This window comes from Epinephelus lanceolatus, chromosome 9 (genome assembly GCF_041903045.1).
Source record: "Epinephelus lanceolatus isolate andai-2023 chromosome 9, ASM4190304v1, whole genome shotgun sequence".
Taxonomy (NCBI): domain Eukaryota; kingdom Metazoa; phylum Chordata; class Actinopteri; order Perciformes; family Serranidae; genus Epinephelus; species Epinephelus lanceolatus.
The window spans coordinates 4,072,060-4,098,729 of record NC_135742.1 but is presented as its reverse complement, the minus strand read 5'-3'; the positions used below and the strand labels follow the sequence as shown (position 1 = coordinate 4,098,729).

Here is a 26,670-nt window from a genome sequence, read left to right as displayed (position 1 = left end):
GAATTATGCCTTTAAATTCTTGTATTCTTTTTTGTGTGGACAGTTGGCTCTGCTCTTGTTTGTGTGGAGGGACAATCTCACTATAACAAACCTGGATGAAACACCATCCTTGTTTTTTTGTGCTGACAGGATGTTGAGCCTGAAGGACAAATGGTTTTCTCCTTGTTGTGACTCAACAGCTGTGCTTCTCTCCCGTTTGGCAGAATCCATTTCTCTGCCTTTTGTGACGGCTTGTCTCAATCTGTCCCCACTGGGAGCGGGACCACAGTGAGACTGGCTGCTCTGTAATGGCAGCTCTTCACTTCTGACTTGTCGCCTTTCATTCAATTTTAATTTCGCCTCCATCCGCCGGAGAAAACAAACACAGTCGGGGCACTGATGCTAAAAGTTTCCCTTCAATTTTTTTCACAGCTGCTGATCACGAGAGATGAGTTGTCTCGTTGGTGTGAGGGATTACTTCACTTCAACAGCCACCTCTTTTTCTTCATGGATTCATTCTTTAAAATATATCTGTTCCTGGCCTAAAGTGATGTCTGTGTTGAAGGAGAAAACTTTCCGACTCTGATTTTTTGCCTTGCTGAATCCTTTCTCGTCAGGCGCAGGACGATATACGAGAGGACACCTGAGACAGACATCTCCTTTTTCACCAATCCCAACCCAACACATCCCCTGCGGAAATCATCCTTCACCGGCCATCTGCTATTTCCACCACACTTAACCCAGATCCATATCATCCCTTCTCCTTTTCCCCCTCTTCTCCTCTAAGCTTTCAGCCCTCTCAACGTGTCATCCTTCCCAATTTCCCCAGTCTGTCCCCCACATCCAGCTCAGGTTTCACTGCACTTTCATACCTCTTCATTCCCTCCCTCTCTCTCAGCCCTCTGTTGTCATATAAAGGTCAAATAAAAACAGGGGAAGCATCCTCCTGAACAGGAAGCACAGGGGGGGGGCAGGGTGGGGGTTAGAGGACAGGAGGAGGAGGAGGAGGAGGAGGAGGAGGAGGAGGAGTAAATACCTTCTTCTGTGGTGCCGTGCTCCTCCCTCATGGTTAAGGAGGAGAGGGTGATCTTCAGAGTGAGTCGGGGGTCTTTGGTGCTGCAGACCCGGATGGCTGCCTCAGGCACGCACGACTGCACCTCGTATTTGTCCTCCGTCATTGTCTGCAAAGCAGGGCTGCACCATTAATTAAAAATCGAACACCACAGTTGCAACATTGACTCCTGCTGTTTGTAAAGAACGAGGCGCTGCGGCTCTGCTTTGTTTAGGATAGAGCTCTCTGAACGTCATCTTACAAGGCCTGAAGATGAAACACTTTATTAACACTGAGCAAATCATAAATTTACATGTTTAAATAAATAAACTTTATTTACCTTAATTACAGAGATAAAAAGGGCCTTTATTAGAAACACTCCTTCATTAAGCATCTTTCAGTCTGAGTCACTTTTACACCAAAGTCACAATGAGAATCTGATGAGGTCGGACCTGTAGCATGTCTGCATCACTTTCAACAAGTCTAAAGTGACTGCCATCGATTAATATGAAGGCTATGTAAGGCACAATGTGAAACCCGCAGAGACAAAAACTAAATAAACGTCTGATTAGCACTGTAATTAATTCAGCATGTCAATATTGTCTCTTATGCTCAGAGAAAACGAACAAACCATGAAACACTGTGAATGAGCGGATTTCATGTTGTCAGGGGATTCTTCTCAGGTCAGACCAGTCTGCAAGAGTTTGGGTACCTCTGGTCACAATATCGTAGGGCTCGAAGTTAAAGATGCTTCTCAACATTTTAATCAAGATTAGTGTATTACTGTATTTTTCCAAATAGTAGCCCGGGCATTTATTTCACAAAATTGATTTTGACCCCAGGCTTTCAAAAGAACCTAGGGGCTATTTGCTCAAGGCTTTTATTTTTTATTTTTTGCACCGACCTGCACCAGGCCGTTATTTGTTTACAGTTCCTGTCCAGTATGTTTTTAGTGCAAAAATACTGTATAATGTAGCGGTGAGTTCGTGCTATTGCATTATACCAGTAAAGCCCCAGTTATGCGAATACCAACCGAACGGACCATTTAACCAACACCGAAATATCGCCACTCCGACGGTCCGCCATCCCGAATCCTGGTCCCTGAGTCCTGACATTAAGCTATGGCGAGCATGTAGAAGCTGTATTCCCCATGCATGTCATTGATTTTCACCGGGGACGCACGCGAGTAATTCAGACTGACATTACCTGTTTTTCAGCGAACTCTTCTGGTAATTTTATGAAAAGACATGGCATATAGGTCCACAGTAACTTATTATTATTATTATTATTATTATTATTATTGGGTCTTATAAGAGTGGGCTACAATGAGTACCGGGCCACGAAATCACAGCATCCGCAGTGAGAGGACACAGAATTGTGTGTGCTTTTACGCACGCGGGTCAAGGCGATCACGGATATTTGATGTGGGAAAAATGTAGCCAGATGTGTCACCTGTTTTAGATACGTGGCTGTCTGTCTGTCCGTCACACGAGTCATGTGCACCACTTCACCACCGACCCGTGCGTAAAAGCGCAAACAGTCCCTGAAGGAGGGACAGCCATGAGGCAATGAATGAGGAAATAATCGCCCGGGCATTTAATCGGACCGGCGTTTAATACGCAAAATGGGGTCAAACCCCCGGCGGCTATTAGGTGCCCGGCGGCTATTTGCCACCTGGCGACTATTTGGAAATATATGGTATTTTTGTTTTGTACAATTTTAGAGTGAAAAAAAAAGCAAATGAGCACCTTCCAAACGTTTGGCCATCCCTAGACCTTTGAGCTCTCAGACAACTTTTCCCAGAGTCTCACCCTTAATGAGCTTGTTGGGTCTCTGGCTTGTTCACAGTCATCGTTAGGAGAGACCAGGTGATACAAATTTCAAAGCTTTATAAATATTCTGACTCCTGAAACCTTGTCCCAACAATCAGCGGCCTCTAAACAGCTGCCTAGCACTCTGAAAACTAAAATAACTGATGCCTGTTTCCTCAGTTCGTAATGTCCTTAAGAAATGGCAGTTAACAGGAACAGCCGAGGTCAAGTTGAGGTTGACCGCAAAAGACCTGCAGCAGATTTAGTAGACTCTGGAGTGGTGGTGTGACCAAAACTAACTTTCATCTCAAGACTAGTGGTGTGTCTCAAATCACATACTTCCATATAGTACACTATGTACTCATTGGTGTAGTGCGCAAATTTCGACAGGGTAGTGTTGTCTCAATCCAAACATGGCCGTTGTGCACTCAACGGAAATGACGACCACAAACTAGCTAGTTAGCAAACTAGCATTAGCATTCGCCTTAACGTTCGCGGTATCAAATCATCACAGACTGCTAAATTAACCCATCAAACATACTACTGGCTTATACCCCACAACAGTATAGTGGTGCTTAGTGCAAAAACACGTGTATTGTACAATGCAGCAACGTTCACGGTCGCACAGTCCTCGGCTGCCATCCTCCCCTTCCGCTACGTGGCCAAGATGGCGACCATTGAGTGCAAGAAGTGTCCGTAGTTCCACACTCAACTTTTTGACCGTTTTGAGTGCACCATCCGAGTACTCATAGTGCACTGCATTTTTCCATACTTCTCAGTGTGAACGCACTTATGCACTCAAAATATTAAGTGTAAGTACAGAAGTACGCGATTTGAGACACAGCATAAGACTTAAGTTATAAATTTTAAGATTTTCATGACATCAAACTTATTTTTTAAACTACTTACGGTCGGCATTTTTTCATTCAGCAATTACCTCTATATAGAAGTTTTCATTGTCAGTGGCAGGGTCCGCCATTCTCTCGCAGATTTTAGCTTTAATAATAAAATTTGCACTGTAAATGTAAAGGAGAAGGGTTCGGAAATAGTTACTGAATGAAAACAGTATTTCTATTCAAACGTTAAAGTCTAAAGCCCCGTTTCCACCAAACACTTTCAGTATAGTACCTTTGGAACCTAAAGTAACTCTTCAGACATGGTACCTAGATCCTAGATCTGTTTGGCAGATGGAAGTCTGCACCTGGTTTATCGTCCACAGAACGAGGCTGCACGCCCACATTTTCATAACAAAATAGAACAGGCTGCAGTGAGAGTCTCTCTCCATGGGATATTTAAAAATAGCAGCTTTGTGCATTTAGTCCTTCTCAGGCAAGCTCAGGGGTTTAGTGTCGCTGTAGCCCACAGGAAGTGAGGATTAGAATATATGACCTTCACATAATCCGCTCCAAACTAATATATATTTTTAAAGTCATTACTAAAAGTGTGTGTCATATAAAAACTAAAGTGATGGTCAAAGTTGTCACAGTGAAATTTAAGGTGTGCTGATGGATTCACGTCATCAACTCATGCATTGAGTAACATTACAAGTTAACGTTCCACCTTAAAAGTCTCCGGCAGTCGGCCCAGTGAATGAAGTTATTTTTTCTCAGACTCCAGCTGCTGTGAGAGGCAGCAAAACATCCTTTCATTTTATAGTTACAGTTTACTAATAAAACTCTCCACAGTATGAACAGTGGTTACATGAGCCTCAAAACCAGACACAACTCAGCCCTGAGCAGAGTGACCGTCCTCTACTGACCAATCAGACTGCAGTGTTCACAGCTCCACCTTTTAGTACCACATCTGTGTGCTAGGTACCCCAACAGAGGGGGGACCAAACATGGGGACGCTAAGGAACGCTTCTGTTGGTACCATCCACAACTTTTCACTGTGGAACTGCGAACTGAACGGCACTGCTCGGTGGAAACGGGGCTTAACAGATTCACACAACATGTTGGACTGATGGAACTCCGTTATTTGGATCCTGAGTTTTATGTGAATTTTAACATACATACATACATAGCTAAGGGGAGTAGTGTTGGTGTAACGTCAAACTAATTTCCCTATGAATACCAAACAGGCCTCTGAAAGCAGCAAAGGGCACAAACTGTTGTTTTTACACGCAGCTTCCCTCCACATCTCATTCAGCGTTTCCACCCGTTGTTACTGCCAGCCAATTCCCAGCACGCCAAACTATCATGTTTTCCCTTAAGATTTGTGTTGCCTTCCGTGGCACGTTTTCAAGTGCATTCTCTCTATCTCGTCTCAGCGAGAAATGACCCCATCCATCACCCCTCTGCCTGTCAATCTCTCCCAGCTTGGCCCAGGAAATGAGAGCTTCAAAATGGTTTCCTCCATTGATGATGGAGCGTGCTCGGCAGATATGGCAGGTAATTAACTGAGATGGGGGCCACAGGAAGCACACAGGGCTCTGTGTGCGTCGACACCGCTTTGTTAGCTCGCAGATGCTTAAAGAGGGGGGCGGGGCTCTGTGGAAACTCATTTGAGGGGTGGAGATCTTGTGATAATATTATTTGTACAAGTCGGAATTTAGGCTGTTAAAAGCCACAGAGCTCTCAGGGTTGAGGAGATGCATCTCATCCGATTGAAATAATAAGTCGGAGCCGTGAGGAGAGGGTCCCAGTGGTCAGAGGTTGGACAGTGAAGATTATACTGCAGTCGGGGCTTTACACTTCTCAAGGAGACAGAATGGCAGAGATAAATCAAGTACAGTCTCAGCAGCACAGGCCACTTCCTTTTCATATCATACTTCAAACCATCTCCTCTGTATTCCGTCTCCTGCCGACTAAAAATAATCCTTTTATCTGCTTTAAGGATTAAAACTTTTTTCTCCCTGAGAAATTATTTATTTCACTTAGAAACGCCTCTGTGATACATCATCAGTGTAACACTTGATTATTCTGGGATGTTTTGCTCCATTCAGGCTGAAGTCTCTCTGCTGTTAATGATTTAAACTTTATTCTGCTGTCACACAAAGGACTCCAGACTCTGCCGCCAAATAATGACTTTTATCTTTATTGAATTGTTTTTTAATTATGAATTAAGGGTTGAAATATTAACAAAACAACATCTTTGCAATTGTTTTGTTGAAGATTAAACAGTAGGATAATTTTGCAATGCTTTGAATTTAATTACAAAAGATCATTTCTAATGTGATGCTAATTTTTATGGAGGCACAATAATATCAGCACATCTTCAGAATCAGCCAACATCGGCCAATCTCGTATCTCTCCAATCACAGCGTAGGAATGATCGTGTGTTTAGAGGCCTCGCCCCAAGACTTTAAGACATGGAGAGACGTGATACGGCCAAGAGGAGAAGTTTCATCAAAGGCGGTCGGTAAATTAAAGAAATCAGTGCTGCCGTCAACAGCGCTGCAGAGGACAACTGAAATCAGTGTTGGAATATTTAATTGATACATCCATAATATGTACCGACATCCAGCCTACATATATTAATAATGTTTTAATAATGTGATAGGGATGCACGATATTGGATTTCTCACCGATATGCCGATATACAACAACTCGTGTGGCCGAAAACCAATTTTAAAATCTTGATATATTATGGAAAAATATGCAACTTTATTCCCCAAATCCTCTGACTAAATCTTACTATCTTACTATATAATGACAAAAACTCTGTCTGTGTGTGTGTTCCACGTTTTTCTCCTCACTGACTTGGTCAATCCATGTGAAATTTGGCACAGTGGTAGAGGGTCATGGAAGGATGCCAATGAAGCAATATTACATCAATTGGCCAAAGGGGGGCGCTATAGCAACCCATTGAAATGTCAAACTTTGAATGGGCATATCTCATGCCCCGTATGTCGTAGAGACATGAAACTTTGCACAGAGATGCCTCTCCTCATGAGGAACACATTTGCCTCAAGAACCCATAACTTCCGCTTATATAGATTTTCCGCCATTTTGAATTTTTTGAAAAACACTTCAAATGGATCTCTTCCTAGGAAGTTTGAGCCATCTGCATGAAACTGGGTGAACATAATCTAGGGACCAATATCTAAAGTTCCCTCTCGGCAAAAGTTGGAAAACTTACTAAAACTGAGCTTCTATAAGGCAATGAATATTGCGGAGGGCGTGGCTCATCACATAAAGGTGTATAACATCTCAAGGGTTTCACCCATCACCACGCAACTTTGTAGGCATATGACCACACATAATCTGAGGGGACCCCTCCATTATTGACCCCATCAAACAAAATGGGGGCGCCAGAGAGCTCATTTCTTGTCTAGGCCTAACCGCCATATGGATTTCTGTTATGTACTTCATGGAATTGGCGGTGGTTAATTTTCATTACATGCAGTGCTTTAAAGTTTAAGATAGGATTCCAACCCACACCGCTGCAACAAGGGCTAGCTGCACCTTTCCCATGTGAACTACCAGTGCGCCCCACTTTTAAGTCAATACAACATATAAACACTTTAACTATCTGCCTTTCAACGTGCTATCTCAACTACTAATGTACACTTTTAGCCCACTAACTATCCCACTATTGGCAATGGTACTACTGTACTTTCAATAAAGCAGTCGTACTATCGAAGTCACAAACTCTCTGTCTGAATACATTGCTCTTCTTAATGGGTTCAGTTGACTTTAATCTGCAATTTCCTATGACCTGTATCCCAAACACACACCATGTGAAACTGTACGTGGGCAACTGTGCACTCAGTGGGTATGGACTAGTATACCTAATTTTACTGTATGCTTGTACCCCGGTTTATCTTCATCTTTATATGTGCTTTCATTTATGTAGGCCTATTCGTGTAACACCCTGCTTTAAGACCATGTACTTGTGTTTGCATTGTGTAGTTTTTTAATTTCACTGTCTGTTTTATTTGCATTTATAAAGAACGTTTCCTTTCAAATCTGAAAAGCCTCGAGGAAAATAATGATTCACTGCCATTTGTTTTTTAAGGGTGTTATTTTACTTTGTGGTGTTTGAAGACACTTGTACAACAGATATAAAAACTAATTTTTACAGCCCTGATGAAGACCTGCAGTGGTCGAAGCATGTTCTCTCTTTTAATGATTTAGCCACAACAATGAAAGGTTTTTAATAATTCCTCCCTTGTTTTCTATATTTCTGGAGCACCTGGACTGCTTTACTGTGTCTCCTGTTGTTTCCTGTTCTCCATGAGACACAAGGTTTGATCTACGTTTGATGATACAGAGCAACCAATCATCTCTCTCTTTTCATTAAATATATATATCAGGGGCGATTGCTCTGAGACAACAAGGGAGGCTGAACTTCCCCTAAAATTTCATAGAAGAAATGGAGGTGTGTTTGGGGTCATTGCCCTGTTGAAAAAGAAATGATCGTCCAACTAAACGCAAACCGGATGGGATGGCATGTCGCTGCAGGATGCTGTGGTAGCCATGCTGGTTCAGTGTGCCTTCAGTTTTGAATAAATCCCCAACAGTGTCACCAGCAAAACACCCCCACACCATCACACCTCCTCCTCCATGCTTCACAGTGGGAACCAGGCATGTGGAATCCATCCATTCACCTTTTCTGCGTCTCACAAAGACACGGCGGTTGGAACCAAAGATCTCAAATTTGGACTCATCAGACCAAAGCACAGATTTCCACTGGTCTAATGTCCATTCCTTGTGTTTCTTGGCCCAAACAAATCTCTTCTGCTTGTTGCCTCTCCTTAGCAGTGGTTTCCTAGCAGCTATTTGACCATGAAGGCCTGATTGGCGCAGTCTCCTCTTAACAGTTGTTCTAGAGATGGGTCTGCTGCTAGAACTCTGTGTGGCATTCATCTGGTCTCTGATCTGAGCTGCTGTTAACTTGCCATTTCTGAGGCTGGTGACTCGGATGAACTTATCCTCAGAAGCAGAGGTGACTCTTGGTCTTCCTTTCCTGGGTCGGTCCTCATGTGTGCCAGTTTGGTTGTAGCGCTTGATGGTTTTTGCGACTCCACTTGGGGACACATTTAAAGTTTTTGCAATTTTCCGGACTGACTGACCTTCATTTCTTAAAGTAATGATGGCCACTGGTTTTTCTTTAGTTAGCTGATTGGTTCTTGCCATAATATGAATTTTAACAGTTGTCCAATAGGGCTGTCGGCTGTGTATTAACCTGACTTCTGCACAACACAACTGATGGTCCCAACCCCATTGATAAAGCAAGAAATTCCACTAATTAACCCTGATAAGGCACACCTGTGAAGTGGAAACCATTTCAGGTGACTACCTCTTGAAGCTCATGGAGAGAATGCCAAGAGTGTGCAAAGCAGTAATCAGAGCAAAGGGTGGCTATTTTGAAGAAACTAGAATATAAAACATGTTTTCAGTTATTTCACCTTTTTTTGTTAAGTACATAACTCCACATGTGTTCATTCATAGTTTTGATGCCTTCAGTGAGAATCTACAATGTAAATAGTCATGAAAATAAAGAAAACGCATTGAATGAGAAGGTGTGTCCAAACTTTTGGCCTGTACTGTATATATATATATATATATATATATATATATATATATATATATATGTTAGAGGAAATCGGCATGATCGGCAATTCCAATATTTCATTTTAAAGTCAATATGAGCAGATACCGACGATGTGCTGATATTATCGTGCATCCCTAATTAATGATTAATCCCACAGAGCCAGGCAGCTGCCACCTCTGATATTGAGTGTGGACGTTCATGTTTATTTCTGATTGATTTATTTCTGATTTTATTTTTACAGGGGCAGCGCACATTAATAAACACTGCCGTAAAGCCGAGGGCTAATTTTCAGCTGCTGTCCGTGAGCCAGCTGTGGCCGCTATACATTTTCAAGTGATTAATATGAGGCTGCAAATACTGAGATGCCACTCACAATATGATCTAATAACAATTCTCCACCACAGCGAGATTTACTGCTGCACAGCAGGTCCACACTGACTCAAACACCAGCTGAGACCTGACGTGAGATTTGACCGTGGCCTCCGCTCACGTCCACACTGATGACTGCTGAGATTTATGTGGACGTGACCATTCGTATTGTAAATGAGGGCCGGTGTGTGTACATGTATCATCAGTGTCACTGCGCTTTTGCATCCTTAGAAAACTAATTTAAATAATATTCAGAGTGTCATAACTCTTATTGCAGTAAATGATTTGAATCTATTCTAACTGAAGAATATTTACTCTTTATCTTCATGTGTCAAACCTGCCAGCCTCGGCCTCATTTTTTATTCTGGTCCATGTTGTATAAGTAAACACTTGGCTGTGTACCATCCTTCATCCAGTGTAGACAGACCTCAGTGGGAAAACAAGCCTTAGTTCTTTCTGATTTCTGTGTATTTAGGGTTGTTTATAGTGTTTCAATATTAAAAGAACATTTATTTTGACTTTTTGTTTTCACCAATTTTAATCTAAACATTTATTAGAGCATCAAATAATCTAAAGCATATTTATATTTTAATAGTATCTGCTTCATTTTACAGAGAATGCTCAAGATCAGGGACATAATATCACTAAAATGCGGAAAAATGTAGTGACACTCTGTGTGACAATATAATCTCATAACTTTCGGCAGCATCTCAGAGGATCATTTGTTTCCTGTATCATCCATCACTGATGAAAATACGCCCACATATCACAGCTGACAGGATGTTTTTGTTTTAATTTTTAAAGCTCTAAAGCTTTTCCCTTCTGGTGCTTTCAACTGCTCGTCAAACTATACAGAAACAACTGATCACTGTGAAATACACAGTGTGTTTGGCACTCTGTTATGAACAAATCTAATGTATGAGGCTACATCCTGAATGCATTACATATGTTATTCAAATAAAAGGTCCAGTGTGTAAGATTTAGGGGGATTTAGAGGAATCTATCGGTGAGAATTAAAGATCGCAACCAGCTGAAACTTCTCCTGGTTAGAATTCCTTCAGTGTCCACAGAGGTCTCTTCCTCTCCAAAACAAACAGAACAGGTGATTTAAACCAGCAAAAAACTGATGAAGCACTTTCATGCTGCAAATCAGTGTTCCTCTGATGCTGTTTGGCATGTCAGACACAGGCTGCTATCCCAGCACCTGCTAATATGTGCTCAGCTTTTTCTCTGATAACTTAAGATCCAGACGCTGAGGAGTTTTTAAGCAGGACCTGAATTATCCACAGAGGTCTCTTCCTCTCCAAAACAAACAGACCAGCTGATTCAACCCGGTAGAAACACTGAATTAGGCTCTGTGTCGAACAAAGCGTTTTTCCCCCAGCTGAAAACACCAGGTGCTCCTCAGGGAACACCCAGCTGGGAGCGTTTGAGAGCACTTAGGAGACGCCACATTTCTTCAGCTGAGATGCTTTGGTTGCGTCCGGCTGCTATGATATGGAATCTCCGCAGAAGTTCACATGTCGGCACAAGGTAGAGTGCTTGCTTTGGATGAGGGGAAGGCTGAAGCATGCAGGGAGAGAGGATGCACCCGCCGGTCTGTGTGGGTTCATTAGAGGAAACAATATATATGCAGTGTGCATTCATACTGCATTGCATATTTTAGAAGAATCCACCAGTGAGGACTGCAGAGTGCAACCAGCTGAAACGTCTCCTGGTTAGAATTCCTTCAGTGTTGAGATGAATTATCCACAGAGGTCTCTTCCTCTCCCTCTGGCAACCAAAAATGTATTCAAGAAGTCCGTCCCAGGTGCCATCAGTATGTGTTTTGTAATGACTTTACATGCTTGTTTTCCTGACTACTTGTCTGCTTTTTACAATGGAGGACCTGCTCCCTGCGTAGACATAAACGGCTCATTGTAAGGTAACGAAAACACAACAATTCTTATTTTCAGGTGATTATACACTAAAGAAAACATACTTATTATATCATATTACATATCTGCCAATGTATCCGCCTAAATCCTGCACACTGGACTTTTAAACACAACATACTGTCGACCATTTGTATTATTTCTATGATAATCAAGTCCCGCTTTACTTCAGGGTGTCAGCGTGTCTCCTCTCCAATGTCAACTCACAAACTCTTGTACTTTTATCACATGAAGAACTTTCTGGTTGTTCTCCGAGGAAAAGTGTTTCGTCTGAAGCTCACATCACAAAGATGTCTTTTTAAATGCACCCCCCACCCGACAAGGTTGCCTCCCCAGCTGTGCTTTCATGACTCATTCTGGATGCTGAACACTGCGGTGCTGGAGGTGTGGCTGTGTGTACCTGGATCTGCAGGGGCAGGTTGGCGCTGATGGTGTACAGCAGCAGCTTGGTGGGTTTCTCCCTGCACATCAGCACCAGCTCCAAGTCCATGTCCCCTTTGATCAGCAGGCCTTTGGCGACCAGACCGACGCGGGTCACCCCGCACAGCACTGAAGTACTGTTGGGCCTGAGGGCAGAGGGATGACAGCCAGTCACATTCGCTCATAACCATACAGACAGTGTGCAACACACAAATACAGCCTGAGAGCCTCGGATTTCTAAATGGACAAATACTCCACCTCATCATTTCACAGCTATTAAAGGACAAATTTCCTCCATGTTTAATTGTATGCAGCAGAAGTCCTCATGTGAGGGTTAGTTGTTTATGTTTTGTCCAAGAGAGTGTCCCTCTGCTGCGTCCCACCAAGAAATCTTGATAAACACTAAATGGTAAACTGGTACTATAAAACCTGTAACATCAGTAAGACGTAGCCAGGTGACTCAGTGGGATGGACACGTATCCAGTGCTGTTTTACTTATTTATTTATTTATTTTATTTATTTTTTTTACAGCAGTCACATACCATGACATGCTGTACTGTTGATGTCTGAGTTGGTCTAAGACAAGGACATCGCCATTCTTTGTACTGAAGATTCTGGTGTTTTCAAGGTGGTTTAACAAGACACAAAGAGTTTGTCTCCAATCACATACTTCTGTACTCAACACTTATTTTGCGTGCACAAGTGTGCTAAGTGCGTTCACACTGCGTAGAACAGGAAAATAAGGTGTACTACTCATACTCAAAATGGTCCAAAAGTTGAGTATAAAATGATGGACTTTTCTCAGGGTCGGCATCTTGACGTAGCTAACCTCTCAATTTTTGACATGGCGGCCGGGGACAACAAGGAACCTGTCAGTTCTACATGTTTTCTGCACTAAGAACCAATACCGTTGGGTCTATAATGATTTGATACCATGAATAGAGATGTACCGATACCAATTTTTCCTTACAGATACCGATCCCTGAACCTTAGGTATCTGCCGATACGAGTACTGATCCGATACCAGCGCGTAAAATAAAAATGGATGGAATATGAATTGTTTTATGTCTCAACTCCTAAAACTCTCTGTAAAATATTAAGAAATAAATACATAATAGTAGAATGAATGCCATAAAACTTTTTTTTTTATTATTATTATTATTATCCAGTGTTGACACAGATCAAGACACAGGTTAAAGTGCAGCCACACAATTTGGTAAAAAAGACATTTCAAAGGCTACAGTAGAATGCTTTTTAAACTCCGCTCCGTTTGCGTTTCATTTGCCTGTAGCGTGTGCATGCGTAATGACATGCGGCATTACGTGGTATCGGATTGGTCATAGGCTGTACTCGCTGATACCCGATACCGCATTTTAGGCAGTCTCGGAGGCATTTTCAATACTGGTATTGGTATCGGTACAACTCTAACCATGAACAATGATCTTGCTAGCTAAAGTTGGCCTTTGCTAGATAGCTAACTTGCTCCTAGCTACACACACATTTTAATCAGCACTGACACTGTGGCATAAGTTTGGTTTATGTGTGGGTGGAGATAGTGGTCAAATGTTGGCGATAATGCTCCACTGTCTGTTTGCAATTTGGCATTTAAAAAAGAGACGTAGAAGAAGAAGAGCCGATTAAAAAAAAAAACTACACTGAAGTGTGGTATCAGAAGTATGTGATTTGAGACACACTCAAAGTCTTGTGCACTCTTTGCATTTGATTTGTTCTCCCCTAAATCTGAAATACATCCAAACAACTGATAATGACGGATGATGAACGGATGATTTTCATTTTGCCCGTCTGCAGTCGCAACACTCAGGAAAGTTTCTCACAGGCTGCTGCTGCTGCAGGGTGCGACGTAGACGACAGCGAAGTGGAAGCTGCTGTTAGTTTGAGAAACACTCAATTTAATATTTTCTATGAGCAGAGCATTTTAAACTTCAATATCACAGTGGATCATGTACACTGAATTGTGGGAAGCCAAAATAATTAATATTAAATTAATTGTGCAGCCCTAGTCTTTACATTAGCACACCTTTCATATATCAATCATAATGACCCAATGATATGATATATTTAAAAACATGTCACTGCAGAATGAGAGTCCTTTAACTTTTGAATTTTCAGCAGTAACACTTCTGGACTTCTGCTTGCGCACATTTTTGATTGCACATATTTTCACATGTTGGTGTTATTGATGCTTCTTTAATTACTGATCTGAGTACTTCTTCTGATGTCGACCCTCTCAGCTACACAGACGCTGAACAAATGGTTTGAGCTTCAGGAAATATCTGTGTAACTGTCTGAGAGACTTTTTTTAGTGAAACTTAATTAAAATGCTTTTCATATTTTCTGTCATCATTTCATTAACATTTAAATTCACTGTCATTAAAAACTGAGAAAGAAATAGGTGGTTAAAAACGGAACTTTAATTTAAAAATGATTTCAAAAATACCACCTTTAAAAACATTGTTCAGTTAAAGAAAAACTGTTTATTTATCTAGGGTAACAGGTACACGACTAGAGTTTGGGGGTTGCACCTGTTGCATTATGGGCTGAGGCACGACAGCAGAGAGTGACAACATGGCTGCAAAGGAACAACATACCGCCCCAAATGATAATATTCTGCATGTCCCAAGAGGCGCACACGGTAATTGTCATTTTGCACATTTATTTGGTTTGTATCTGATTATAATATTTGTTCAAGTGGCCTGTTTGGACAATTCAATATATTTTCTGTTGCTGTGCTAACTTTGGGACCTGTCTATTATCAGACACTTCACATGAGAGACTATTGTTGGGCATGTCTAAATGCTGGACATCTGTTGAGAGACCCTAAAAGCAAATAAGAGATTTGTACATCAAACCTTGTTTCTATGTTTTTTATTTTTGTAGTTTTCACTGTGACTGTGGAGGATCTGTATGATGCATGGATATTATTTCCTTGGACCGGTGTTGTTACATCTATTTTTCTCTGGACATAAATTCATTTAATCATGTGTAATAACATCACTGACTTGACGTCCTCCTGTACATCAACACCACATTATATTTCTATTTTTCCATCCTGGTTGTGTTTTATTTGAATCAGCTCCCCGCTGTGTCTCCACAGAGATGTCCTGCTGGTACAGAACCTCTGTGTGGATGTTTAGGCAATGAGCCAAACGCTGAGAATTTATGACTGTTTGTTGAGCTTGTTTAATCATCCAATCATCACGCGTGTCCTCCCGATGAAGATGTACAGCGGCAACACAGTTTTATGAGGGAAATGATCTGGCACTGTGCTGAGGAAACAGCTGAAGGTACAAAAATAAACCGGAATGAGCAATAAATTCACTTCATGGTACACTCTGAGACACGCCCACCGAGCAGACCTGCCTGTAGTAGGAAATATAGTACTTAAATCAAGGCAGAGACGTTCTCAGGACAGAAAGGTATGACTGATAGTTGGGTTACATTACAACAACACTAAAATAGAAGCACAAGCAGCGGGACATACTTTGTCTCAGCAGCGTCGTCCTCCGTCTTGTCCCCAGCCTCTTTATTGGTGGGGGTCTTCCCTAAGGATTTGTTGAGGCCATCCATCCAATCAGAGACTTTCTTGAGGGCTCCCTCCACGGTGGACACCAGCGTCTGCACCGCCTCCAGCTCCTCCGGCGCCGGATAGATGCTGGCGTGCTTGGCCATGACATGGCGGTCGTCGTTTGCAAACGATCGGAACAACCTCTGGGTTCAGACGAGGGGAGAGAGAGAGACATTATCATTTTTTATGATGGGGAGTTTTTCATTCCAGCTGATGCTCGTGTGCAGCGTGGATCACACAGAGCGAGCAGAGTGAAGCTCAAGGACGCTCAGAGAGGAAACATGTCCGCTGATGGACCTAAATGGACTGCTGTGAGAATTAAACCTGTGGCCTTTACAACCTGTGACCTCTGAGATGGTCCATGTGCATCAATCAGCACAAATGTCACCAGTGAGAATGTTGACAGTGAAAAGAGCCCAACGCTTCTCACATCAGAACACCTGAAGATAACAAATATCCCTCTGTAAGATCAAACATTTTAAGCTCACCACTCTGCGTCACTAGTAGGGCTGAGTATCACCACGGATTTCCTGAACTGATTAGACTGAGGATATTTCAGTTACAATACCAATTTTGCAAGTATGTGAAAGAGATTCTCAGAGAGCTAATACTGCCAACTGACAAGGACTTATTAAAAAATAAAAATTCGAGTCACAACATAAACTCAATATCTCACTGGAATCAAATCTAAAATGTCAATAAAATAGTTCATATTCCCGACATCACAACACTGAGTCAAGTGTAGAAAGAATAAAGAACACAGGCATCAGTCAGTATCAGTCCTCCTGTCCTCTCTGCAGGTCACATGACCAATGCTGAGTTTTAAAACACGTGGCGAACTGAGCTAAACCCTTTAACATAAACAGTTGTTTTTTTAGCTTGTTAGGAACAAAGTGCTCTGTGCTTGTTTAAAACACAATATTAGTGGCGTGGATGAGAGAGAGCAGATTAAAATATCACTTTCCTACATGCTTACATGTTGCTGATCAGCTGTATTGACAAAGTCTTGACTTCTTCCTCGTGGAGGTTTTATTGCACTCACAGTAACAAGTATAGCTGCCATCAGTTTAAGTTAGGGCTGCACAATTTTGGCTAAAAATAAAATCCTGATTTTTCTCTCTGAAAACTCAATTTTTGATTTCGATTTTTTTTTTAATTGTAAACTTCAGTCCCAGTGGGTTACCTTCCAAATTATTTACTCAGATTTTGCCTTCAATACCTATATTTCTAATCATGAAATATTACAACAAGTAGGGGTACATGGCCAACACAGAAACTGGCCAAAACATCACTTTTAATGCTTTTAACATTTTAACTAGTTTAGATATATATTTATGAATTACTATGAATTAAGATGAATTAGTTATTTATTAACTATTTATTTATTTATTTAACTGGATGAACTATGAACTCTATACCCCACAGGGCTACATACAAATAGAATAAATGATTTCAAATATTAAATAAATTCAAATAAATATTATAACAGCCTAAACATAAATGACTCCCTCTTGGGATAAAGTGACAAAACTTCTCTTAAAAAAAATAAAAGGTTTTCCTAACCTCCAAAATAAAGATGAATATTCAAAGTGCAAAACTTTCACATTTTGTAAAATAAAACTTTAAAAAATGTACTATATGTGCATTTGTTGACAAGCCAATGATACCAGTGAACTTCCTGAAGCTGGCCGTGTAACGTGCGATCATCATGTCTTCAGAACAGGTAAAGCAGCCTTATACATACATGATTAGGCCGATTGCTTTAGGAATTGCTCTCTGCATGTCAGGGCTGACCTCCTCCTCACAGCGTGTGCACACACACACACAGACACACAGACTCGACAGAGTGAAGTCAGACAGCAGCATCGAGGCTGCGGTGCAGATGAAGGGAATATAACTTCAAGATTACTCTAGTTGACGACAACTACGCTTGACTTGTGCTGCTATCTTTCATAGCCACGACAACGAGGAGTGGTTTGCTCTTTGTCTGCAACTGCGAAGCCATACCAGGCGACAGACTTGCTCTTTCCCCATTTCTCAACAAAATTCTCACTGCCTCTTGCCAATGATGACGCCATGTCATTTTAGCTCTCGGGAGGTTACTACGGAAGCCTGGATGCACGCAGCACAGAGACACATTAGAGAGCTGTACTGTAACTGCCCTAGTTAAAGGGAAAATCAATTTCAAGATTTTCTTTTTTTAACATCGCCCTAACTAAAAAAATCCAATTTTGATTTAAAATCGAATTATCGTGCAGCCCTAGCTCAAGTTATCTTTACTTCTCTGTCTCAATCGCAGCATCTCTACTTGTTGTGTGTGTCTCTGTGTGTGTGCGTAAAAGTGGTGCAGCAGCCCCGACACACAGACAGCAGGAGGAGCGGCTGCTGCAGCATGATAATAAATGAGACAGACTGATGAGCCAGTAACGTCAGAGCTTCGCATAACTACGGTTGTTAATAGTTTCGCGCCGCGGCCTCTTTAACTATCGCCAAGTTTAACAGGGTTAAAGCTTCACACGTTTGTGGGAAAAGGTGTATGTTAAAAGATCGACCTCAGATTTTATGAATCGTTATTGGGTCATTCAAACAAAAATCGATTTGAATTGGATGAATCAATTATTTTAACCCAGCTCTTTTCACCAGGATCAGATTTTAATGTGTGATATTGCAACACAAGCAAACAACTGTCATCAGAGTTCTTGATTCTCGGGGCATATCCACGAAACATCAGAACTCTAACACTTAGCTAACGGAGTAACTGGCAAAGCATCACTGCAAGAAACGCTGTCAGTTTGTGTTCGTCCCTTTCCTGTTTCAGCACGTCACTGCCTGTGTGCACAAAGTCAGCTCCATGATGAAGTGGTTTTCTCAGTTTGGAGTGAAAAACGTAACTGATCAGAGTCCTGACCTCAACCTCTGCTAAAACACCTTGTCACGCTGCCCCATGGAAATTTGCATCTAATCACGTCTTTACTTTGACTTTAGATGTAATTCACTTGTGCAAATTGTTTTAGTCACTCCTGGTGTGGACACAACATAAACCATTTCGTGCACTGAAGAGTTCTTTTTTAACGCCAGTTTGAATTTAGTTATGGCGTCAATTTCTTAGAGAGAGAATGTTGCAAACCAAACCAGATTTATTCCAGCCTTTGGTTAATCAGTCGCCCCCTCACTACGATACCTCCAAGCCTGGTTATAAAATCTAGAGGAGAATCTGAAGTGTTCAACAGCTACATATAGGGGTAAACTTCAGGTGTCCACATACTTTTGGCCACACAGTCTAAGCGCCAGTCTCCGCCTCTTGACTGATGTCTTATTTTCTAATATTTCACATACATTCATCTGCTTTTGATCAGCTGTTTTAAAGGTCATCGATACTGAACGATCAGGAAACTGGTTTGAAGGTTAAGAGACAGATCATCTTCATCATCATCATCATCGTCGTCATTCATCAAAGCAGTGCTGGGTCTGGGTAATTACACAGAAGCTAATCTGAGAGTGTTTGACTGTTGCTGCAGGAAGCAGCTGAAATGTAGAGCAAAATAGATTTCTTTGAACTTGAACACAGTGTTTTTAATTCAGCTCCTGGTGTTGTTTTCCTTCGACTTCCTTCCTCAGACATTCTGGTACAAAGGCAGGAGCTTGTTTTGGGTGTCAGAGAGGCTCGTCGCAGTCTGCACGATGACAGCAACACCTGAAGCGACCTGAGCTGCTGCCAATCTCCGCGTGGCCTAGATACAGCCTCCGTTACTTAACATTAACATTTATGACATGTACTTAGAGGGATGGAGCCCATCTCTGCGCGGGGAGAGGGGAAAAAAAGCCTGATGTGCAAAATTAGCTCGGCACTCGTTTTTACAAGCCTGAGTGCGTCCGCCGGTCGTCCGAGCATCACACCGCGCTTTCAGTCCAAGGTCAAACTGCTATCTCTCTCAATCATCCCTCCCTCTTCAACTCCGATCCTCTCTTTCCCCCCTTTTCCTGTCCTCCCTCTCTCCCCGCCCGCAGCGTGTAAGCACACCCTCATTACGGTGAGTTATTTATGATGGTGCTTTAATAATTCATGGCCAAGAGTCTCGGGGGCTTGTGCTGGAGTTGCGAGGGTCATTCATCACGACCTAGCTAATCTCTCGCTGAACTGCCGGGGGCATTCCAGGCTGTGTAGCGGCAAGTGTGGGCAGCGTCAACAACCATAACACACAACCGTACACACACAAACATTAATGAGATCTAAATGAAAGATTAAGACTTTCACGGCCTCAACACGGATCCTGGATCCCGGCCCGGCGTCAGGCTCGTTCCCTTTTATTTGTTACCTACAAGACAGCCGCGTGTTCAGGCTCGCACCGCAATTACAAGCTAATGACATTCACTGCTTTAATTAATTGCATTGCAGGGTTTGTCGGTGGATGCCATTTACTTAAATCTGACACACGCATCAGAAATAATTCCTCTCGCATTTTCTCTCTTTGACATCTGACACCAGGTTTACAGTACAGATGAAGGGTACTGAGCATCTGTGAAGGCAACACATTAGCAGCACATACACAGACTTCAAACTTACATTATGCAACGAAAAACATTCATCCCCATGGTGTGCCTATGAATAACACACATTATGATATACAGGAAAACACAGGAAAAGGAAACCATTTAATCAGATTTCCATATCCTCAAAATAACTGCTATCAACACGTCCTGTTGTGATAAGAAATCACAAGTGTTACAGCTGTTTTGATGAGACCCTGACTACCACCCTGGATGATCATGTAAAAGCTCTCAACTTTATTATATATACAATATTATCTTGATGTGAATGTTGGAGCATCTCCAGAGGAAATAAACACAGGATATAGAGGAGGTAAAAGAGACACAGCTGACAGCGGATAAATAATAGGGTGTAATGATCCACTAGTCTGGATCAATATATCGATTCAATGATCAATGATCGAATATCATTGATGCAAAGTGGAAACGTCAATCCATATACTTTAAGGATATACTTTTATTGTGAACTTCTGTGTCACCGTCAAACAGCGGCAGGCAGATAATAGCGAGCAGCCAAGAAAAGATGATGGCTAGGCTTGTCACGATACCAGAATTTCAGTAGTTGATACCAATACCAGTGAATTTCCACGATTCTCGAGACTCATTCAATACCACGATAAAAATCAAAAAACAGAACTCGTGTATTTCTAAATTCACTACTTTATTAAAACTGTTTCAAACTTTAACTCTAAGGCCTCATTTACACCGCAAGGGTAAGTACATGAAACATGTGCCCGTCAGGTCTGGTTAAGGGAGGGATGTCTGCGGTGGCCAAGAGAGGTCACAACACACGCAAACTCGTGTTTTTTGTTGAATATCGCGACCATTTGCTCGCGACTTGCGCAAAAAAAATCGGCGTCTCTTCTATTTTTGAGCTTGCTTGCGAAAGCAGCGCGACTCGAGCAGTGTGTAGAACGGATGCGCTGTGAATGCTCTAACCTGTTAACATGCTCAATGAAATGAAAACACGAGTAAACAGCGACCGTTTGCGACTGCTACGCGAACACATCACTTGTGGTGTAAATGAGACCCTCTCCACACACGACTCCTACTACCTGACTTTTTGACAAGCCGAGGTGTTGTGGCTCCAGCAGCACTTGTAAAAGCCATTGTTTCTAGCAAAGACGATGGAGAACAGGCGTTCTTCTTCGGCACTCGTCCTCAGCACCAACTGACGCTTGTACACTGCCCCCGTCAGTTCCGACAGGAATTCACACGGCCCGCTGAGGGCAAAGTTGTATCCGGCACTTACGGTACCAAATAAAATAAAAAATAAAAAAAAAACAGGTACCGATGTATGTTTTATATATATATATATATATATATATATATATATATATATATATATATATATATATATATTTTTTTTTTTTTTTTTTTTTTTTTTTTTTTTCAGTTTCGGAGAAAATAAATGTCATCAACCACAAAACAAACCACACGTCAAGGACTGCAATGGTGTGAGCTTTATATGGTACGATAACCGTCTCAGAAAATATTGCGGTTTCACGGTATCTCCGATTACAGAATTTACATTATTATCAGTCAGAATGAGCCTGAAAGGAACAAAAACAGAAGAGTTATTGTTGCTTGAACAAACATTTTTCTATTGTAATTGAAACTCAACAATCTTACTATATAATGACAAACACTCTGTCTGTGTGTCTGTTCCAAGTTTTTCTCCTCGCTGACTTGGTCAATCCATGTGAAATTTGGCACAGTGGTAGAGGGTCATGGGAGGATGCCAATGAAGCAATATTACATCAATTCGCCAAAGGGGGGCGCTATAGCAACCGACTGAAATGTCAAACTTTGAATGGGCATATCTCATGCCCCGTATGTCGTAGAGACATGAAACTTTGCACAGAGATGCCTCTCCTCATGAGGAACACATTTGCCTCAAGAACCCATAACTTCCGCTTATATAGATTTTCCGCCATTTTGAATTTTTTGAAAAACACTTCAAATGGATCTCTTCCTAGGAAGTTTGAGCCATCTGCATGAAACTGGGTGAACATAATCTAGGGACCAATATCTAAAGTTCCCTCTTGGCAAAAGTTGGAAAACTTACTAAAACTGAGCTTCTATAAGGCAATGAATATTGCGGAGGGCGTGGCTCATCACATAAAGGTGTATAACATCTCAAGGGTTTCACCCATCACCACGCAACTTTGTAGGCATATGACCACACATAATCTGAGGGGACCCCTCCATTATTGACCCCATCAAACAAAATGGGGGCGCTAGAGAGCTCATTTCTTATCTAGGCCTAACCGCCATATGGATTTTTACTAAACTTGGTAGATATGTAGAACAGGACGCCTCAAGGTGACTGGAGAAATTTAGCTCTAATTGGCAACTGGGTGGCGCTATAACAACAGAAAAATGCTTCAAAATGGCTAAAATGCGACCGATCGCTGTGGCTCCCCCTGTGGACCAATGTTGGTGTTGTTTTCTAATGTTTGGTATGACTAAGTCATGGTATGGTATGCTGTACATAATCACGGAAACTGTCAGTGTGTCATTCTGTCAGTCAGTCATTCTGTCTGTCCCACGTTTTTCAAAAACTCTGTCTGAATACATTGCTCTTCTTAATGAGCTCAGTTGACTAATTAATCTGCAATTTCCTATGACCTGTATCCCAAACACACACCATGTGAAACTGTGCGTGGGCAACTGTGCACTCATTGGACTAGTATTGATTTAATATCGATATGTTGCCCAGCCCTAGGAAGACCCAATATGTATTATCTATAACCGCTGATCGAAAACTCTGTTGTGGTCAGATTGAGTTTGGGCATGAAAAACAGAACGCCTGTCAGACAGAAATATGCAGCATCCATATATCCAAAATCAAAATCATTTCTTTGACTTATTTTCTGACCTTTTCCCCAGTTTCCACCATAGCAACCTGTTTCCTGTCGCCTATACTGCTAAATAAGTACTTTTGATGGGTTTAAACTACTTTTCTTGCTTTACCATTTTACCACAACAACCAACTCATCTTGCTAACCTTGGTCAAAACTCCAGCAACACCTTTAGTATAAAAAACAACTATTGTGAGACCAGGGTCGTCCTAAATCATATTTCCACCACTGACAAATCATCAATGTCTTGTGTGGCGACCCTGATGAAGGCCACAAGCTGAAATAAAAAAAGTTCTTTATACCACAGATTTTGCTGAAGTCTTGACCTCTTTAGACTTTTCATTTCTCCATGCACCTTGAAAGTACACTGTCAGTATGTTCCTCTGCTTCTAATCTCTGTGGCTTTCAGATTCAGTCGGAGAGCAAACACAAGTCAAAAAAGAGTTTGTCGCTCCAGAACTTTTGGTGAATCTATTTGTGTTACAGAGACAAAGAAAGAGACTCATCACACATTAAACCACCTGAGGAAACCTAAAGGTTCTGGTTTTATAGGAAAATCACATTTTAAAATATTTGGCATTATAAAAGTCACCCCTCTGTTGTTATGAAAACTTCAGCGCAGTATTCACACATTATATTTAGGATTCATCACAGTTATAGATGGTAATGACGAAGGCCGTGTTGCTGTAAACAGCTGACAGGCTCACAGAAGCTCCACTAATTTTAACCAAACTGGGTTGGGATATTTTCAGCGCCTGCACGCTGTGAATTCATTCATCAAAACTTACTTCTCACTCAGATTTCTTGGAGGGCTGTCTGTGTTGCGGGGCACAAGGTATAATTCAAGTAGGCCTGGCCAATATGGCTAAAAAATAATACTGCAATATTTTTAGGCTATTTCACAATACACAATATATCTCGATATTTTGAAATCTCCTCTAAAGGACTGTAGACTACTAAAATATTAAATTATAAATGAAGTACATTTACAATTAGGTTAAATAAAGCAACAACTGTCTTGATATAGTTAAAGTACCGCAGTAATTAAGATGAATCAAAGCGTAGCCACTGGTGCTTTTATTTTGAAGCACCCTGCTTGGCTCAGGCCGAAAGTGTTGGTGTTTTTGCTGTGAACTTGAAGCATCTGGTCAACAGTTGTTGTTAGCAGTTAACGCAAAGTTAAACTCTTACAGTGATGCCGTTAAATGTGAGGATTCACTCACTGTGATTATAATCATATTAATAATATTTGGAAGATGCACTGGTGCTCCATGGTCACAAAATGTGACTAAATAATAGCTGTCTGGAGCCCTACAGATTCAAAAACACACAATTCTTTGTTATAGGTAACGTTAAACATGAGGATTTATTTACTGTGAGCTGGAACCACACTAACAGCTCTCCAGTCCATATATTAACCGCATTTGAAAGTTGCACTGGTCGCAAAATGTGACTAAATAGTTGCGGTCTGGAGCTCTGCAGATGCAAAGACACATGCTTCCTCTGCTCATGCTATTGTTAAACTCATGAAGTTAAACTGTTACCAAGGCACCGTTAAACATGAGGATTCACTCACTGTGAGCTGGAAACACACAAACAGCTCTCCAGTTCACATAGTAATAGTATTTGGAAGATGCACTGGTGCTCCATGGTCACAAAATGTGACTAAATAGCCACGGTCTGAAGCCCTGCAGATACAAAGACACACGCTTCCTCTGTTCACAATATTGTTGAACTATGTAAGTGAAACTGTTGCTGTGGCACCATTAACCCTTTGAAACCTGGAGCGATATTGCTTTACTCGTGCCGCTTTCAGATGCCTTTCACAAGTATTCAAACCGTTGAACCCTGATCAAAAACATGAGGAAATAAGGCAATGAGCCACTTAGCGAGAAAAGTTCCACAAATTGCAAAAAAAAAAATTAATAGATTTACAAAATTATTATTAAAAAAAAAAAGCTAGGGAAAAAACATACTTAAACATATCATCATTATCTCTTTAAAATTATGTTACATAATAATTGTAATTTTTCAGCACTTTTTCCAGGTCTTGTCTTTGTTTGTTTGTTTGTTTGTTTGTTTGTTCCTAACTTTCCTTTTTTGTGTCATTTCTTCTTTCGTTGCTCACTGCCTTCTTCACGTTTTTGTAAGAACCCTATTTGCTCAAGTTTCAAAATGTTAAACATGAGGATTTATTCACTGTGAGCTGGAACCACACTAACAGCTCTCCAGTTCATATATTAATAGTATTTGGAAGTTGCACTGGTGCTCCATGGTCACAAAATGTGACTAAATAGTTGCGGTCTGGAGCTCTGCAGATACAAGGACACACGCCTCCTCTGTTCACATTATTGTTGAACTAATTAAGTTAAACTGTTACCGTGGCACCATTAAACTTAAGGATGTATTCACTGTGAGCTGCGAACACACTAACAGCTCTCCAGTTCATATATTAATAGTGTGTGCAAGTTGCAGTGGTGCTCCATGGTTGCAAAATATGACGAAATAGTTAGAGTTTCAGGGCCCTGCAGTTGAGAAACACAGATTTGAATGGGCAGAGGAGTTTGTGTGCGGTATCCTGTTTGTGAGTCTTTCTTTGTTTGTGTGTCTGTGAGACGGAGACAGCGAGAGAACCGAAATGCCAAGTGAGTCTCATGCCGGTGGCTTTAAAAAAAAAAAAAAAAGGACATGACCATTTATACTCGATGTTCGCGATATAGCCATTTTATACATGGTACAGAACTTGTGATCCTGCTGCCTGAAACAGTCCAATATCTCTACAATATACGGTTTCGTTTGACAGACAGTCAAACTCTTCAGGTGCCAGAGAGCTCCAAACAAAATCAGCTTAATTGTTTTGGACAAAAAGGAAACCATGGCTACAGTTTGTGAAGCCTAACCAACGAAGTCAACATTTTGAATGACCAGGAATACACACTCACCAGCTAATCAATCTGTTTTTTTATGTTACCCGTCTCTGAGAAACAGATTTGTTTACTTCCAACTGTATTTTCACCTCTTCCTACTTGTGTCTGCTGCCACTCACAAGACAATTTATCTAATGTGAACACCAATATGATCAGGGTTTGAGAACACACCACACATGACTCAGTTTGAGTCCATTAGGGGCTAAAAACACACAACATGAACAAAGAGCAGAGATGAACAGGAGGCTCACCATGTCCAGGCAGTGGGGGGGTCGTGGGAGGGGTCTAGGTGAGGACCAGGGTCCCGTCACTCGGCCTCTTCATGCAGTCAAACGTCTCTCAGCTGTTGGCCTCTCAGTCAGAGTCTCACTGTAGGAAGAAAAAAACTGTCTTTTATTTCTCTGTGAGACATTCAGAGGACGCACGCTTATACATTTGTTGCCGTGGCGATACGGCTTTAACCTTTGTAATGTGTTGCTTATAATGTGGGTGATCCATGATTTAAAGCTTACTCTAAGCTGCTCTGAATACACATCAGCTAAATGCTTCAAATGTGGGGCTGCATTATCAAGGCTAAAATGATAATTCCAAATGTCAGATTCACAACCATTGTGCCGCATATTTCACAACTGTTAGTCATGAATATTCCGACATATTTTCTCAACATCTGCAACAGATGTAAA

At 41.4% G+C, this 26,670-nt stretch overlaps 1 protein-coding gene across 2 annotated transcripts in view; it reads right to left on the bottom strand.

Annotated features, from left to right (window-relative positions):
- The window catches only part of LOC117252484 (spermatid perinuclear RNA-binding protein-like), a 150,687-nt gene that overhangs the window by 68,276 nt on the left and 55,741 nt on the right, over positions 1-26,670 (bottom strand). For both annotated transcript variants that reach the window (XM_033619443.2, XM_078171180.1), the window contains exons 2-5: positions 26,239-26,356; positions 15,565-15,791; positions 12,043-12,208; positions 1,016-1,160 (exon numbers count right to left, since the gene is read on the bottom strand). In XM_033619443.2, the coding sequence (XP_033475334.2) occupies positions 1,016-1,160; positions 12,043-12,208; positions 15,565-15,791; positions 26,239-26,241 (541 nt within the window). In that variant the 5' untranslated portion in view covers positions 26,242-26,356. The remainder of the gene's footprint in view (positions 1-1,015; positions 1,161-12,042; positions 12,209-15,564; positions 15,792-26,238; positions 26,357-26,670) is intronic.